We start from the raw sequence: 17,429 nt of genomic DNA, 5'->3' as shown, positions 1-17,429 counted from the left end.
GAGTGGCAGTAAGTAGTATTGTCTCTGAGTTTTTTAACAATAAGCTTTCATGGGAAAAGGTGCTGATTTCAGCAGCTCCTCCTTCACTCCATGGGACACCATCATCAAATTACAACAATTCTACCATGAACCAAAAACCTTGATTTTAGTCATCAACCCATAGCTCCCTTCCCTATATTATCTAATTATGTAAGATTAATGTATCAATTTGAAACATAATTGTTACTTTTCAATGAATTCTTGCTCGAGGGATAAGACTAAAGTTTCACAACAAAACCCCCCTCTAATCAATATACGTGCATATTTATTTTTATGATAATTTCTTATTACATCTTGATGTATTTTTTGATATGAAATTATTAATTTATTAAATGATACAATAAGTCGTATTCTATTAAAAACAAATGAAAAATGAAGGATGGTAATGGCTTCTTGAGGGTTTGAATCCATAGAGGAGTGAATAAACATATATGGTTAAAGAGGCTTTTGTAGACAATGAGGAGTTGGACCAAGGTGGAGCATAATGTGGTGGTCCAAACTATAATAATCATAGAATGTTGGGGTCTGTGGGGAATTATTTTTTTTGCCTTTTTCATTTCGTGGAGTCTCTTTTTTTCAGAAATTTAATATGAAGTGCACACGGGGACTAATTTCATTATTACCTTAAATTAAATAAATTATGGGCCATCTATCTTGCACCATTTGTGTATTATATTCAGACACATGAATTATAAACATCACTAGTATTAGGATTCCCCATTTTTTTATATTTTATTTTGATTATAATATTAAGAATATATATTTATTAATTAAATATATATATATTGTGGAACCATCTCAAATATAATCTTCGTCTTGAAAATAATTTCATATTTTTTTTGGTAAAAATGTGTCTCATTTTCTAAAGGCTCTTTTCGCTTTTGCTCAATGAGGATATATTTTTATAACTATAATTTTTAATAATATTTTTAAATTAAATTATCTTAGAATATCTTTTTTTTAATAAAAATAATATTTATTTTACAATATGTATGTACTAATTAGTTATACTTATTGATTGGACAACTCATTCTTTGTCATATATTTTTAGGAGATATGTCACAGTGACTAGCCAAATTAGATATTAAGCTGTGATGTTTTTCTTAGTAAGTGGATCAATCGTGACATTTGAAACTGTAAGTTCTAGCTATGTGACTATTAGATACACTACTAATCTTTCGCTGAGTTCGTATTTCAAATTTTATAACTAGAAACTTCACTATTTTTCTTTTGAATTGTGTACATGAATACATCAGTGGAATAGTAAATATAAACTTTTGACGACGTCTATCATTAGTTAAGATATATACTGATAAAAAATAGGATTTGTTTTAAATGAATATTTCTCATAAGATGGGTTAAGTAAGGTATAATGTCTTAAGGGTGGTATATTGGGTGAGTTAAGTATAATTATACAAAAATCAATTGTGTTTTACTAGATTATAAGTACATCACTTGATATTAAAAATCAATTAGGCATAACCTCAAGGAGTGACAATGTAATTATCCTAATATATTTTCAATGGTGTTAAATATTGCTAATTGGATAATGGGCCTAACGTGTGGATTAGTGGATAGGTCAAGTACTCCTGAATGGCCCAACGTTTAAGGCTCAATTAACCTGATGGAAATAAGTCTCGGCCCAAATACTGAACATACCGTTAATTAATTAAAATTCCGAGATTGACATACGTATACACATAAATACGGGGATACATACGTATGTCGAAGAAGTTCAACAGCGAGTGGTGTGATTGGCTAGTACTGGATTTTGTGGGCCCACAAAGCAATTTCTTGCCACTCCAAACATTTGTCCACTGTCTTCTCGTCATGTCCACAAACCCTCTCTCTCTCTCTTTCTTGCATCACAGATTTTCACGCACAACACACACTGAGACTGAGAGTGACAACAGTCAGGAAGAAAGAGGGGAGAATGGTGGGGGCGAAGTGTTTGGAGGAAAACTGACTAAAATAAGAAAAAGGCAATGCGATGAGTGGTATGTCTAAGAGTCCATGGCCGCTCATACTGCTGTGTTTTCACCTTCTTACGTCCGTAATTGCAGAGTCAAGCATTCACCCCCTGCTCTGCTATTCACTCGCGCTTCCAGTGATCGAACACCTTCTTACAATTCCCTTGTTTTCCAGGTTCCTTTTCTTTCTCTGTGATTTCATGAAATGGTTTCAATCTCTGTGCTACATATTGCTTATATGTTCTTACTTTTTCTTCTGTTGCTTTCTTTTATCTGGAGTTTCAACAACTGTGTGGGAGGGGAAATCTTTGATGGGGCAGAATGCTGTTTGATTAGGGTGATCTTGAATGGCGTTTTGGGTTGATGGAATATGCATACTGTGTGAATTGAATTGTGTAAATTAAGGAATGTCCAAACATTAAAATTGAACATTTGAAGAATCCTTAATACCGAAACCAAGTTTTTATGACTAAGATTTATCTACTTACTCAAATTATTACAATTTTCTTGGCCAATGCATAAATGGGACTGTCTACCAACTGTTCGTTCTACAGTTACAGTTTATTTTTCTGTAAAACAATTTGATTCTTTTGTCTGTTCTTAGTTAGCTTTTGTAGTAATACATTCTGTGTATAGGCTGCACGACTTTTGGGTCCTCCGGCAAGATTTGAAGCTTCAAAATTGAAGGTCTTGTTTATGGGAGAAGAAGTCATCACGCCAACAAGAATCGTCCCACGAACATACACCCTCTCTCACTGTGACTTCACTGCTAATTTAACTCTAACCATTTCTAACCTTGTTCACCCGGATCAGGTAATGTGGCCTTCATCACATTGCTGGCAAGTTTGGTATAATCATAAATCGTTGACCATTATGTGAAGTCTGTGTTGCTGAACCAAGTTTATACTTTGAGCTGGAGTTATTACAACGAGTGGTTCTGTTTACTCCTGCAGTTGAAAGGGTGGAATAGTAAAGACGACGTTGTTGCTGAATGGACAGATGTGAACGGGGATCTTTTCCTAAATGTTCACTGTTACGTGAGCGGACCAAATTCTTTGTTGGACATGGCTGCAGAATTCAGATACCATATATTCTCAAAGGAACTGCCGTTGGTAAGTTCATCATGTATCATCATGAAGCACCACATGTTAAGCTTGTGCCACTTACAGACATTTATGTTTTGTGCCTTATCATACCTTCGACATGAAGGATCAAATGTCAAACATTCACTTTACCCCGGATATGAGTTCAAGTTTGCATGCATCCTGCAACACAATGATAGATCAGACAAGATGATCATGAAGGATCAAATGTCAAACATTCACGTTACTCCAGATATGAGTTCAAGTTTGCATGCATCCTGCAACACAATGATAGATCAGACAAGATGATCAAACTATGCGTATAATCAGCTTGGTTCCAAAACAATCTAATTTCAGTGCATTTTCAGCATAATTTGTTGTTTAGGAATACTAATTCTACTTGGTAACAATGTCGTGGAAGTTTGGAGTAGTGTGAGTTTGACATTGAAATTCCAGGTTCTTGAGGCTGTGCTGCATGGAGATTCAGATCTTTTCAGAGAGCATAAACAACTAATGGATGCTTTAGTGCGTGTGTATTTTCATTCTAGCTCCAACAAGATGGAGTGTTGGGGACCGTTGAAGGATGCTGCTCTGGTAGGTGAAAACTAACTAGCACACAAGTATTTTTTCTAACATTGAACTGCATTGATGTCGTAGATATCTTCCTGAAATGCTGACTGAATATATGGTGGGATTTCAGGGAAGAGTAAATAAGATAAATGGATGTTCATTTGCAAGCAAGCAAAGTGCTCATACTTTCAAATTCTGGGGAAGTCCAAAATCAATATTCCAAGCACTATATGCCTTCCTGCTATGATTTTACGAGTACATATGAGGAGAAGAAAGAAGAGGACATGGCGCCTGCCATGGTGCATTTGAGTACAAGATCATCTGATTGTTCAGTACGTTACTTAAGCCAAATTGTACATTGTCGACTACGTGTTCTTGTTAAAAGTGTTCCAAAGCCAAATTCTGCCTTCGTGTTCTCGTGAAAAGTATCAGGACATCAATAACAAGGAATATCAAGAATTATAATGCTACGAGAATGTTATATAACTAAATCAAATAACCCGAAAGCAAAAGACATGATAAAGTAGCAGTTATACAGTCCGAATACAAAGGAATGGCAGATATATCTAGATGTATTAGCTTAAGATGCAGGATTCTTGTCAGGAAAGCAACAACAAATCATAATTAACACTCTCCGTAGATGCAGTGTAACAAATCACCATTTTCCTCAAGAAGCAGGCACAGAGTATAATAACAGGAAACCATAATACTAGAAACCATTAAGAGTCTAATTACAACAGGGAATTAGAATAAAAGAACAGCAAAAAGCATACAAAAGCAATGGCCTAAGCCAGCATCAGAAGAGAAATACAATAGATAATGTCAAACAAACTATGATGACAAAGGAAAAAACACAACCTATATCCACAAAATCATATCCCGGAAGTTCATCTCAGCTAAATCTTTACCCAGATATACAGAAGCCCAGAGGTTTCGAGTCCTTAACATAACAGCCAGAGGTCCATAAATATGTATTTTAAAAGTCTAGATGATGTGACACAAGCAAGTCAATCGAGCAATGTACGCTTGCTTCATGTCAGCCGAAAAGATAAATTTAACCCAGCATTCAACTCAAAACGGCCTGTTAGAATTCAACTCAAAATGACCTGTTAGGTTTAGGTGATGAAGACTTGGCTTTAGCAAAATCAACCAAGTCTCTGAAAAGTGCATCTTCAGGTTTTTCTTGCTTAGAGGCGGCTGGTGGTTTGATCGAGAGATTCTGAGTTTGGCCAACTAAGCTATCATAGGAAGACCCAGATCCACTACTCGAACGAGAGGGCCCACCACCATGTCCATGTTGTTGCTCGAAAAATTGTTGTCTCTGGTTGTACCTGGAAGGAGGAGGTGGAAGGTTGCCAGCGGCTGGGACCTCCCAAGGAGCTGGTGGCAATTGGTCTGCAGATTTGCTTGATGGAGCAGGTTCATCATGTGTTGGCTTTGGTGCGAACATTGAAGCTGTGGGATTTATGAAATCATCGGGAGGAGAGGAAGATAGTTTTGGACTTGGCGGAGCAATGGTGGTTTGGTTGGTCGCATGAGTTGGAACAGGAGTATTTGTGGATCCTGAAGTTCTTGAGGACCGTTCTGTCTCATAGACATCACCACTGAGATAATCAACCATGCCAGAATCCATGCTAGTTGGTCTTGCTGAAGACGGTGGAGGAGGAAGAATAGGTCTGATCTGCACAGGCTCACTCTTGACAACTGCTGGCTTACGGGCCAGTCCTTGTGTATCCCTTGAAGATCTGGAATCATGTAATTTCCATTAACTTTTATGGAACAGCATTACCACATAAAGGAGGAGCGGTGAGACGCATGTCAACCTCCAAATTCTGTTCCTCAGATGGGATATTTCAATTTAAAAAAGAATAGATAGGAGAGGGAAAGGCCTTGTTTGCATAATATACAAGAATCATACTCGTATCTAAGAAGATTAAGATATCACTTCTATGTCAGTGTACCTGCGTGCTAACTGAGCAAAGTCGTCTTCAGACTCATCATCCTCATGATTCACATTCATAAGAGGTGCAACTGGAGTTCGCCTGTTCACTGCTCAACCTGCTGGTGTTCCCTGGGCGATATCGTCGTGCCTACGAAGAACGCGCTGCAAATTATCATTCAATGCTAACCCCTTGCATAGAAGATCCTCATCTCTGCAAAGGCAATAGTAACAGTTACAAATTAATATAATTTGAAATGTCCAGAAAGGTAAAAGAGTCAGCAGTATTCTTACGCAGTATTATTCACGAGAACCAAGACACGCTTTTGGTAAGAACGACACTGATCAACCAAGTCAACAATGATTTCGTCCTTCAAACCCTATGGTGACATCCAAAAAATGATAAGTTTGAGTCGCAGCCTGTGGTATTTCTTCCAAAAGACATGCTAGATTTTGTTACATTAGCCACAAAATCAGGCATTAAATATTAAAAGACAAATTATTACAATCACGAAAACACCTGAACAGAGACAGAAAGTACCATTACATGTAGATAAAACATTTTCAAATTTCAACCAAATGCCTCATCAGTCATATGTCAGAAGACAACAGTTTGATACGGTATCTGCAGACTACTTGCATTGACATCTAACCATGCCCATAAAGAAACGTAGCACTAGTGTGGTTTCAAATTTAAAGAATATAAATCAGAAGGAACAGGATTACTGAGCACGGGAAACAATTGGAATACCAAGGACTTACTTCATCAACTAAATTAATTATGAGCTCCAGGAAGAGCATCATGAGATGCCAATAATAAACGATATTCATGCTTCCAAGAATAATAGGGTAAGTAAAACACAAGAATAAAGAAGTTCAACCTGAGGGTCGTTTGGGCCCAAGGCAGTCAGCATTTCCATAAGAACATCTGCAAGTCCCTCAGCATTTTGAATCTCTGGTAAGCTGTATCAAAACAGAGAGGGTAAACATTCAAAGTTGCAATTTGTGCTGACATAAAAGAAAAACAATAAGTGACAAACTGGAAGAATTAACATAATTTTTCACATATCGTATGGTCAGTTGAAATGGAACTCATTAAATATTCACTTCCACTATTTTAAGTAATCAGATATAACAATTAGGAAAGCTAAACTATACCAACTAGAAGCAAACACAGAAGAAAAAAAAATAGGATGCACCTAGTGGTAGGAATTAGTTAAATATTGGAAAAGCATGTTGCACTAAATGATGTACAAAAACGTCACCCAAATCCTGAAAGAGTGATAATTCAGTTTGAAGGAAGCTGATTCAATAATCATACAAAATGCTTCGCAATGGCGTTAAACAGTCTTATTTCCCAGAATAATTTATAGATGACTGTGACTACAGCCCTGGACAAGCAAAAAGCTTCATGAATAAAAAGTTTCACACCAATGAGACCCTTAGTCATTGAGGTCTCACATCATGCACAACTCAAGAAAAATGAAAGACATGTATGATATACCTGAGTCCAGAAGCATCAGACTCAAGAGAGGCTTGAACAGCAGCTTCCTCATATGGGGAAGTAGGGCGAACTACTGGATGTGTTTGTGGTGGAGTGAATAATGGCACACTATTTTCCTCTCGAGGAGGAAACTCTATCCCAGCAGCCTGCCAAATTTTAAAGGCAGAACACAGAGTTGGTTATAACAAGAAGTACTCCAATAAAGTCTAACAAGACTTTTCTCAATCACAGGCCCCTCACCACCCAAAATGGGGAAAATGATCCACATTCTCCACAAAACTGGACAGAAGAGCGGGCCAGTTGACTGGGTTATGCAGTAAAAAGACCAGGCCTCAGAGAGCTTCTTTATATACACTGACACTTTATAAATTCTTTTGGTCGCTAAATAGTCGAGGTACACCTCAGAGGAATTATGGTTTATAATATACAAAGGCCTCAAGTTAATTAAGATTCCAACTCAAAGATGGGTCAACATTCACAAAGCTCGCAATGGTGAACAGATAAACAGAGGCTACCTCAACAGGCAACCAAACTTGTACAGACATAGAAATGAAGCTGAGAGATTTTAATCACCTTCAATTCATTGTAAGCAGCATAATACTGGGGAAACCTTCCCCTAGGTCCCCCTAAAGCTTCTTGCCAGGTATCAATCAGCACTAGAATCTTCTCCCGCACATTTAAATCAGGCTGCAAATTATATCAGAAGGACATAAGGTGCACCGGATATCAGGGGGGAAAGAAAGAACACCATAGGCAGAAAGAGTAGACCACCTTCTTCTTTACAATTTTAACCATCTCATGTAAAATATCCCGTTCCGCAATCTGCTGAAACACGTTTTCCCCACAATTTTTGCTCAGAGTCTCCAGCACCTGAAGCATAAATTATTAGATACTTTAAAGCCAAACTTCATTGCATTGTCTTAAATAGCACAAACACATACCATCGCAGACATACATACAGAGACAATGAGATATATACTAACAGCATGTCCAGGCCAAATTTCTTGAGGGATCATCCTGGAAAAGTTTTTGAAGAAACCTGATGCAATCGTGTCTATTTAAAAAGGAAATACAAAAACATGATCTGAACTCATGCACACAACAGCGGAGTCTTAAACCCAACCCAATTAGAATTGCTGCGACAGACCCCTTACAGTTATATTTAGTTGGAAAAGCGGAGATATTTACAAGCAACCAACAACTAAGAAAAGATATAAAAATTAATAAGATGATCCAGTCAGGCTGGAATATATCAGCACATCTTGAAATGGAGTAAGTAAACATAATTAAAGACAAAAAAAGTTTACAAACTTACAAACAGCGCAAGGATCTGGATTTTAGGGCTTTTGTTTCCCAGTTTTTTCTTGAGTATCTTCAATGCGTCCTTCGCTTGCCTGCAATTAGAAGTCAACTTATGAGATAAGTTAAAGAATACGTCATCTGCAATATATCATTAAATGAAAAGTTAACCAGCACTTTCTCAAGGAAAAGAACAAATACCCGGGTTCCATATTTATTATATCACATAGCTCTATATTCACTGCCCAGTCTGGACCAATCAGCATATCACTGGTAGCCCTCTCCGCAACAGCTGCCGCATTTGCCATATTTGCTACTTCTGTTTTGCTACGTCCTTTCAATTCCTAAAATAGACGATCCAAACCACATCATCAATTAAGTAACACGGATGCGAACAAAAAAGCAGAACAATTGCATATGATATGCACAGAATTAAACCACAACAAACACCGAATCAGACAAATAACAGTTTTTAAACCCTTAAAAACAGAAACCCTTACTTCAAAAATAAAGAAAACCTCAGATACACTAGCACACATGCAAGTTCCAAATACAGAACGAGAAAAATGTAAAGGAAGAGGGCACAATACAAAAATTCAACGCCCGCACAAAACATACTCAGACATATCATGAGCAAATTACCTTCAAATTATGGGGTACAAACCAAAGCCCATAAAAAACAATAGATGCCCAATCAACAGAGAAATCAAAAGTAACCACGCTCTAATTCCTCTAATCTTTGCACAAGAAAATGCAAATCCTGAAGTAATCAAAGCGAAAATTTGATATCAAATGAATAATCAGAACTCACACATAAATACATATACCAAAAGGGTAAATCACTAACGCAAACAATACCCAAGAAAAGATGAAACCCCAAAGTCCAAAATCAAACACAAACTCGAAGCAAGACCGCGAAGACAACCCCAAAAATCATGACTTTTTCCAGAAAATCAAAAGAACCCAGTTCGGATATGAATAACAAAGATGAAGAATTATGGAATCAAATCAAGCGGACGAGAATTCCAAAGAAAACCAAAAAAGAAAAAGCCAGGATCTTTAGAAGATTACCTGCCAGAACCCTTCAAGTCTAGTCGAGTCCACAGAGAGAGAAAACGGAAGAGAATATATATATATTTCGTATATGATAGCAAATTCTTTATACTTTAGAGAGGGAAGAAACAATATAGATGGATTGTTGTGCGTGAAGAATGATTAGATTTTAGCTATGTGTTCTGTTTTGTTGGGATCTTGATGCGAGTAATGCGTGTGTCAAAGTTTCAACCTTTGAACCTTTTAACAAAATAGAAGAAGAAAGAAAATTTTGCACAGAATTTCTACGTTTAGGGCGCGTTTGGCTGCAGAAACTAACTTATATATTTTTATAGTTTTTACTTGAGAATTAAGCAAAAATAAAAAACCAAATTATTCACTATAATCAGGAAGACTCAGTTTTTATTTTTCTCCTCAAAAAAGCTTTGAAAAAATTAAATATTCATTCTTAAAGTTGAAATTTTAGTAATAATTCCAATAAATGCATTCTTCGACTTCAAAAATCCCAATATAAAATCAATATATTTGATTTTCTATAAGACACGGGATCTGCAACAGACTCATTTTCGCTCTTTCCAGTGTTTCTGAAGGCCATAAATTTGAAATTATGAATTTATTTGTATTGTTTAAGGTAAGAATTTTTAACCCTTTAGTTATAATTTTTATTGAATATTATTAAAATTTTAATTGTTTATTATTAAATTATTTGAATATTTTTCAAAGTTTCTCCTCAAATAGAAATTTATCGATTCAAATGTAGCTTTATTTCCCTTCCACCAAACACACCATTGGACTTTCCATGCGCCCTTTGCTAAACCTACAGGTGGGGGTTCTTATGCTCGGGTACAGGCAAATTAGGTCTGTCCGCTGAAACAGTTGACCGGCGTTTGACGGTTGCTGCGTTATCATTCTTTGGTTTTGACTTTTTGATTTCTTGGCCAGCCGGCAAATAATCTAAGGTAGAAAGCGCGTTTTCAGCTGCCCAGAGACCCCATCCCCCAAATTGGTCTATGACTCTACATGTAGCACGACTTCTGCTTTTGCATTGACCTTTCATAGCTTTAATTCCTAATTATAGAACAATTTTTGCACTTTTTTTCCAATTATGAAATTTGTTTCCATACTCTCGTTTGGTTGTTGTGCGGAAATCTATCTATAGTCCCAGTCGTACAATATAATTAAATTGTTCATATTTGACATTTTACCACTCATTTAATGAATTGTACGATTATCAAATTTTTTTAAATTAGAGTACGTCATAAATTTGAACATCACTAACATGTAAAATATTATTCTATTTTTATGATAATTGTTGATTAAATATAATTATATGATATTTATATAATAAAATATTAATTTTGAATTATTGTCGTTGGATAAAAGGTAGTCGTTGATGAATGAATAAACTAGTCATATTGTTAATGATTTATACAAAATGTTGAATGGATTGTAAAATCACAAGTTTACAGATGTCTTCTTCTTTTTCTTTTTTTTTTTTTTTCCTGTTGTAGTCAACATTTTCAAACACTAATAAAATTAGTACAATTATTATAAATAGAGAATTCTCAAAATGGGATATAAGTGTAATTTCAATTTTTTTTTAAAAATATATATATAATTTCGTATTGTTAGAGGAATTAAGTGTAACTAACCCGTTTTTTTTAATTTGAAGGGTACGAGTTTAATTTTAAAATATTTATATATATAATTTATATTTTAGAGGGAGTTAAGTGTAGCTAACCCAATTTTTTTTTTTTATCCCAATATTTTGCATAGTTGGGTATTCAGTCGTTGCTTTAATGTTTTTTAATAAATAATTGTTGAGTACGACAAGTGTAATTATTCATTTCATTGATGAAAAAATGTATTTAATAAATAAAAAATAGTGATTAAAATCCATATTATTAAAAGCATTAGGTCTTATCCTTAGCCCACCCATGATGTATGAAGTGGGCCAATCAGATAAACCAGGTACGGATTGGAGGTATATTAAGGTTTGTTTGGGTTTGGGCCCCAAAAATACTAGTGGAGTATCTTTCTGTTTTTATTAATTTTTGTTTAGGTTGTAATAATATTTTTTTTTAACATATAATGGAAGGTGTTTTGTCTTAACGAAGGTCTGCTGACTAGCTCCCCTTTTCTAGAAATATATAAATTGCAACGATTTTTCTTGAAATTTATCCGCTATAATTTACTGAAAAGAAATGATATTATTAGTTAATAGGAAATGATATTCGAGAATGAATTTTTATTTTAATTTATTTTATTTGAATTATTCAGATAAAAAACCTTGAATTTTGGTTTATGTTTCTTGAGCTTGTAAGTACTCTGTCGAAAGCGATATGTATAAGTATTTGATGCACGAGGTGTTTCTCTATATCTATTTAAATAAATATAGCGGAATATTTATGTTAGTTAGGTGTGAATAAAAAAAAAAAAAAAAGACGAATCAAAATAAAATAGTTGATAGATATGGCGATGCGTAAAATAATTGTACCTTTATGTTAAAAAAAAGTGGAAGTACACCGACAACAAATATAGTAACCTATAATAGTCAAACATTTGAAATTTAAATGTTGATAAGGAGTTAGTTGAGTAAGCAGAGTAAAATTTATTTGATTTTAACTTTAAAATAATTTTTATATTTTTATTTTAAATAACTTCCTTCAATAGATGACTTTCCTCTATTATTTTAAATAAGTTGCTTATATTTAGAAATAAATTAAAATCAACTTGTTCATAAAACACATAATTATTTGTTTGAGATGTTTAGGTAATTACTTTATGGCGTGCATATTTATGAAAACAAAAATATTTGAGTAAATTAATAGGCAAAATTACATTTTTGATCCCTTAATAGAAAGTATTGTATATATTTTTTGTCCCACAGTTTATGCGTTTAACATAATTGGTCCCACATATTAAAAAACTGTAGCATTTTGGACAAAAAATGTTACAAAATTGTATCATTTGGTGTCAAATGTGCTACAATATTTATTATATGAGATAAAAATGCTGTAATATTTTATTTTATGAAATCTAATGTGTTAAGTCTGTAAATTATGAGACCAAAAATGCAACACCCTCTATCTTGTAAATAAAAAATGTTATTTCTCGTAATTAATTTATCAATATATATAGACACACACATAACCCAATTACATTTTCTTTAATAGATCAATTTTGAACCATTTTGGAAAGGGCATTTTTCTCTTGAAAATTTGATTGGAGACGACCACAGTATCATTATAATTATATTAACATCTCGATAAATTGAATAATACATCAATATAATTAAAAAGCAATAAATAAATTACAAACACTCACATAAAATGAGCCAAATATTCATATATTTGGTAAGACTCAAAACCCATGACCTGAAACTTGTTCTTGAGACCTTACTCTTAACTACTAAACTAAAACATCATTAATATTTGAAATTCTGACATTACGAAGCTAAGCGGGCCTTTTTCTAAAACAATAGTTTACAACTGTGTAAGGAAAATATAATTATCACCTTATCGGAGATTTTAGTGTAATTATGGCAATAATGAAGGAAGTTCTTGTAAGTACACCAAATTGTCTAAGAAATGTGCGCAAACATTTCAAATAAATACTCATGGTTAAAAAAAAAAAAAAAGAGAGGCTAAATTACACTAATATCCCCAAAAGTAATTGGATTCAAATAGACAAATATCATTTATTATTTATAAAATATGAGTTTGTTAGCTAGGTACCCACCTGTCCGAATCTCATTTATTTGGAACGCAACCATTTTAATTTGGTAAGGTAACGTAAGTTAGGTGCACTTGTAGAATTTGGGCACATAAGAGTTCAATGTTACATCAAACTTGAAATTGGAAATTAGAGTCAGCTAGTGGTCCTACATTCATAAATACAGACTAATAAGGATGGCTATGTTTCATCTTTCTCTAACCTCCACACAAACACTCTTATGGTACGTGTTGTGCCTCTATGTATCGCCACAAACTTTTATTTCAAATCTAGTGGCTGCTCAACAATTTCGTGCTAATATTATTAACATCAATAATCAAAGAATATACAGAGTTTATTGAGATTAAAAAAAATTGAAATTACAATAATACCTAATGTATGATATTGAATAAAATCCAAGTAAACTAAAATTTCCATATACGTTATTTAGATATTTTTTTTCTAAAATGTTATCATGTATATCTAAAAATTGTGCAAGATGAGGATTCAGGATTTGCTATCAAGAGGAGGTATTACTGTACAGGAAATTCTAGTTTGGATCCAGTTTTGACACAATAACACGAGAAGTGTAATATACTTGTCGTGCTATTGATATACAGTTTAAAGAAAGTGATCAATCACATAACAAGTGTGTTATACTTGCTTTGTGACTGATTTAATTTGACCAAAACTGATCCGATCAACAAGTTTTGATTACTATACAGATTTGCTTCCCTTGGTGTGGGAGAAGGGCCAGCAACCAGTTAGGACTCCGTGTCTTTTCCTGCATTTTCGCCAACATGAATGTTTTACCATAAGCTTCTGAATAAATCATTATATTTTGGGATTTATTAACAAAATCAGGAAACATAAATTGGCACTAACCACCGACATACCTGCCGCCGCCGCTGCTTCCGGTGCTGCTGCCGTTACTGGTTCTGCTGCTATCACTGTCGCTGGATCCCGTAAATCTTTTCTTCCACCAGTCTCTTTCACCACCGCCCTTCAATCCCTCAGGCTTCGGCGAAACTTTCCCTCTACTGTTCTTTTTCCGGGACTCCAACGACACCGGAAACACCACATTCAGAAACACGCCCTTCTTCTCCAAACTCATCTCATTCCTCTCGTATTTCCTGCCGATCTCTCGTTGCCTCTCCTTCACAACTCCCCGCCGGTGCTCGTTTTCGGGGGCTTGAGCTTCTATGCTGCGGTGCTCGACGAGATCCTTTAACGTAAGTTCGTAGGAGGATTCAGGCATGTTCTTCACCATCTCCATGAGCTCCCACTGCCCTCTCGCAATGGCCTGTGCCCGAGAATCCGGCGATAGAGAGCGGTGGTTGAGGAGTGGGTGAGACGGGCTTTTTTGTGGGCTGGGGCTGCAGGTTTTCCATAGCGGCGGTGAAGTTTCGCCGCTGTCCATGGATTCTTGATGATGGTTAGGCCGGAGTTGCAGTAATCCATCACTGTACCAATTGCTATCACGGTTCTCGTGGAGATCGGATAGAGTTGCTGGATGGAACATGGTTTCTTGGGGGAGGGGTTGTTGTGTGGGGGGGGGGTGGAGGAGATGTAATCAATATGTTTAAGTCCATCATCACTACCCTTTTAATGGTAATAAAGTGCATAATCGGCAGATTCATGTTATTTTAATTATCTTAAATTATTAATTATTTTATTATATATACAAAAACATATTTTACAAATAATAATACGTTTTATGTATTTTCAATTAGTAGTATTTTATATACAAATAAAGTATTTAATTAATACACTTGATATTGTTCAATTTAAGTTTATATTCTGTATACAAAATTCGTAATTCTTTATATATTTTTGAGATTATTTTATAAACCTATGGTGTGTGTATAAATTATAGTAAACAATAAAATAACAACTTAACTCCAAATTATTATTTTTATTTTCAAGGGTCGACAATTACTTACATAAAAAATTATTATTATTATTATTATTACACATAAGGAGTTGAAAAGACATGGAGATTTTTTATTTATTAACCTTTTATAAAGTAGAATCAAAATTAATTTCTCAATTTTTTCAAAACTCGAGTGCATAACCTATTTTTTACCATAACAAAGTACCAACACACAACAAAGAAAAAGTGAAGGGTTTCTAGAAGGGGGGCGTAGAGCCTATTTTTTTCCGTCGTTTTTGGAGAAATTTTAGTTCAGACCTAATTCAGTTAAATTTGAACCAATCAACTCATATGATAAGTGTACTATACTTATTATGTGATTGATGTATAATTTAAAAAAATTGACCAATTACATGAAAAATATATCATATTTACTATGTGATTGATTTGATTGAAATAAACTGAATTTGGATAAAAATTTTCCAGTTATTTAATACATGGGACTGAAATGAGGCCAACCCATAATTAAGACTAGTAATTGGAAAAATCAGCTACAATTTAATTAGGTATTAACTAGGAAATCAGCCCGATACTGCTAAATTAATATGGGATCAAAGCTAGCTCTAGGAGTATTAATAAAAAGATAAACTAATTAAGTAGCATTTAATTAATTAAACAAATGTTATGAATTATATTAACTAAGTTTTGGATTTGTGTAATAAATACAGGAGTGGTAGGGAAGATTTCTTAATTAAAACTTGAATATAATTAAAATTAAGACAAAAAAAAACAGAAAAAAGCTGGAGAGATTATTAATTAATTTATTACTAAACATGCTTTAATTATTGCCAGGAGCTTATAATAATGAGAAGTTCATCATCAACAGATATGATTCTTCAACATTATTTATTTTTTTATTAAGAAATATAAAATCAAAATTATCGTAAGGATTTTATAATTATGGATTGTATAATTAACGCAATCTAGCACGACTATATATTATTAATTGTCCAAGATTCGTCCTAATGGTCGTAAAATTAACATTATTTGTACACTAACAAAAAATTGAATTTTTGTTACACTATAAATGACTACAATCTAAAAATTATGGTGAATCAATACTATTAACTGCGGTTAAACAAAATCAAAGTAAAAATTTAAGATTTTACCACGATTCATCAATATTCGTTATGGTTTTAAGCCATAAACAAAACATTCGCTATGGTTTTAGCTGGCTAATGTTTAGGCCACACTTGCAGAAACAACGACTAATGGACGTTGTAAAGTCGTGGTGAATTTGAATTTGTCACAATTTTTTTTTTGACTATAGTAATTAATCATAGCGAAAAATTATATATATTTTTTCAAGTGATAGCTAATCATATGAAAATGCAAAAATAATTCATAAAATTATGGGAGTCCATTGAAAAATTTAAGGCACGAAAATAGTAAACAATAATAAAATGTACGTAATTTATTTTCTAAAAATTGTATATAAGCATTTGGAAATTTATGATTCGAGTTTAATTAATAATGCAACGAATTATCAAATTTATCGAAAAGCAAATGTGTTATACGTAGTGTTTGGATTCATTTTTTGAGTTAGCTTATCGTATTTTGTAGAGATAAACTGAGAAAAATAAATATAAATAAATATGTATTGGAGATAGTGTACATGTTTGGATTTATTTTTAGAGTTAATTTAAAATAAGTGTTGTATGTTTAATGTTATCTTTTACGAGAAAAAAATCACTGTTTATTATCAAATTATATCTATTATATATATATATATGTACATATATAAATCTTGTATGTTTCATGTTGTATTTTGAGAAATTATAAGTATATTTTTTAAATGAAAAATAATTATGTAGTCCCTGAATAATGAAATTGACATTACTATTTTATCATTATCGAAATATTTTTTAAAGCAAAAACTATATTTGAAAAAAATATTAGTCCATAAAAATATTTTAGATTATATATAAAATTTTAAATTTATAATTCAAAATGGTATTTTGATTTGTTTATCACAGTAATTGAATGAAAATCTAATGAAAGCTAACGGATTTGAGTTGTTGTTAGACGGACGTTAAAAATCAGAGAATACTGCATTTGTAATTTTTCAAATAAGGAGAAGATAATTATATCGTGGCAAATTTTAGGATGGGTGGTTGTAATTTGCTAAAAAAAAAAAACATCATAGTCTTACAAATAGAATTATCATATGACGAGGGGTGGATTTATAATTTCGGAAAAATCAGGGGCATATACGGATAAATATATCCTTCCTAACACTTGACGTAACAGTAATGAGTACTAATGAGTTAGGTGGATCAAAGTTTATTTCTCCTTTGCGGCTCTCACAAGGGACCGATTATGTTAA

The 17,429-nt window shown here is 33.5% G+C and overlaps 3 protein-coding genes across 5 annotated transcripts; 1 reads left to right on the top strand and 2 right to left on the bottom strand.

Annotated features, from left to right (window-relative positions):
* LOC105180060 (protein STAY-GREEN LIKE, chloroplastic) lies at positions 1,644 to 4,498 on the top strand. Of its 2 annotated transcripts, XM_011103722.2 has the most exons (5): positions 1,671 to 2,184; positions 2,646 to 2,822; positions 2,963 to 3,121; positions 3,548 to 3,685; positions 3,792 to 4,498. In XM_011103722.2, exons 1-5 carry the CDS (start codon positions 2,053 to 2,055, stop codon positions 3,906 to 3,908), a joined length of 723 nt encoding a protein of 240 aa, XP_011102024.1. In that variant the 5' UTR covers positions 1,671 to 2,052; the 3' UTR covers positions 3,909 to 4,498. The 2 variants fall into 2 exon arrangements, with proteins under 2 accessions (XP_011102022.1, XP_011102024.1); XM_011103720.2 differs by lacking the exons at positions 3,548 to 3,685; positions 3,792 to 4,498 and having other exon boundaries at positions 1,644 to 2,184; positions 2,963 to 3,540.
* On the bottom strand, positions 4,390 to 9,163 carry LOC105180049 (ADP-ribosylation factor-binding protein GGA3). The gene is given in 10 exon segments (XM_020691779.1): positions 4,390 to 5,406; positions 5,623 to 5,814; positions 5,895 to 5,980; positions 6,482 to 6,563; positions 7,105 to 7,250; positions 7,678 to 7,791; positions 7,876 to 7,974; positions 8,420 to 8,498; positions 8,605 to 8,747; positions 9,046 to 9,163. Coding segments are annotated over 9 exon segments (1,554 nt in total). The 5' UTR covers positions 8,712 to 8,747; positions 9,046 to 9,163; the 3' UTR covers positions 4,390 to 4,757.
* LOC105180043 lies at positions 12,890 to 14,715 on the bottom strand. Of its 2 annotated transcripts, none has more exons than XM_020699332.1 (2): positions 14,056 to 14,715; positions 12,890 to 13,954 (listed from the first exon to the last, which is right to left on the bottom strand). In XM_020699332.1, exons 1-2 carry the CDS (start codon positions 14,690 to 14,692, stop codon positions 13,935 to 13,937), a joined length of 657 nt encoding a protein of 218 aa, XP_020554991.1. In that variant the 5' UTR covers positions 14,693 to 14,715; the 3' UTR covers positions 12,890 to 13,934. The 2 variants fall into 2 exon arrangements, with proteins under 2 accessions (XP_020554991.1, XP_011102011.1); XM_011103709.2 differs by having other exon boundaries at positions 13,846 to 13,954; positions 14,067 to 14,715.

Source organism: Sesamum indicum, linkage group LG2, assembly GCF_000512975.1.
Source record: "Sesamum indicum cultivar Zhongzhi No. 13 linkage group LG2, S_indicum_v1.0, whole genome shotgun sequence".
In the NCBI taxonomy this organism is placed as follows: Eukaryota; Viridiplantae; Streptophyta; class Magnoliopsida; order Lamiales; family Pedaliaceae; genus Sesamum; species Sesamum indicum.
The sequence above is the reverse complement of the archived record's forward strand: the minus strand, read 5'-3'. Positions and strand labels throughout refer to the sequence as shown.

Bases quoted from the DNA above. Each gene is read 5' to 3' on its own strand.
- LOC105180060 (XM_011103720.2), top strand. From the start codon at position 2,053: ATGGCCGCTCATACTGCTGTGTTTTCACCTTCTTACGTCCGTAATTGC. The intron at 2,185-2,645 runs GTTCCTTTTCTT...TTCTGTGTATAG, and splicing joins ACAATTCCCTTGTTTTCCAG to GCTGCACGACTTTTGGGTCC. The intron at 2,823-2,962 runs GTAATGTGGCCT...TTACTCCTGCAG, and splicing joins ACCTTGTTCACCCGGATCAG to TTGAAAGGGTGGAATAGTAA.
- LOC105180043 (XM_011103709.2), bottom strand. From the start codon at position 14,692: ATGTTCCATCCAGCAACTCTATCCGATCTCCACGAGAACCGTGATAGC. The intron at 13,955-14,066 runs GTATGTCGGTGG...GCGAAAATGCAG, and splicing joins GGAAGCAGCGGCGGCGGCAG to GAAAAGACACGGAGTCCTAA.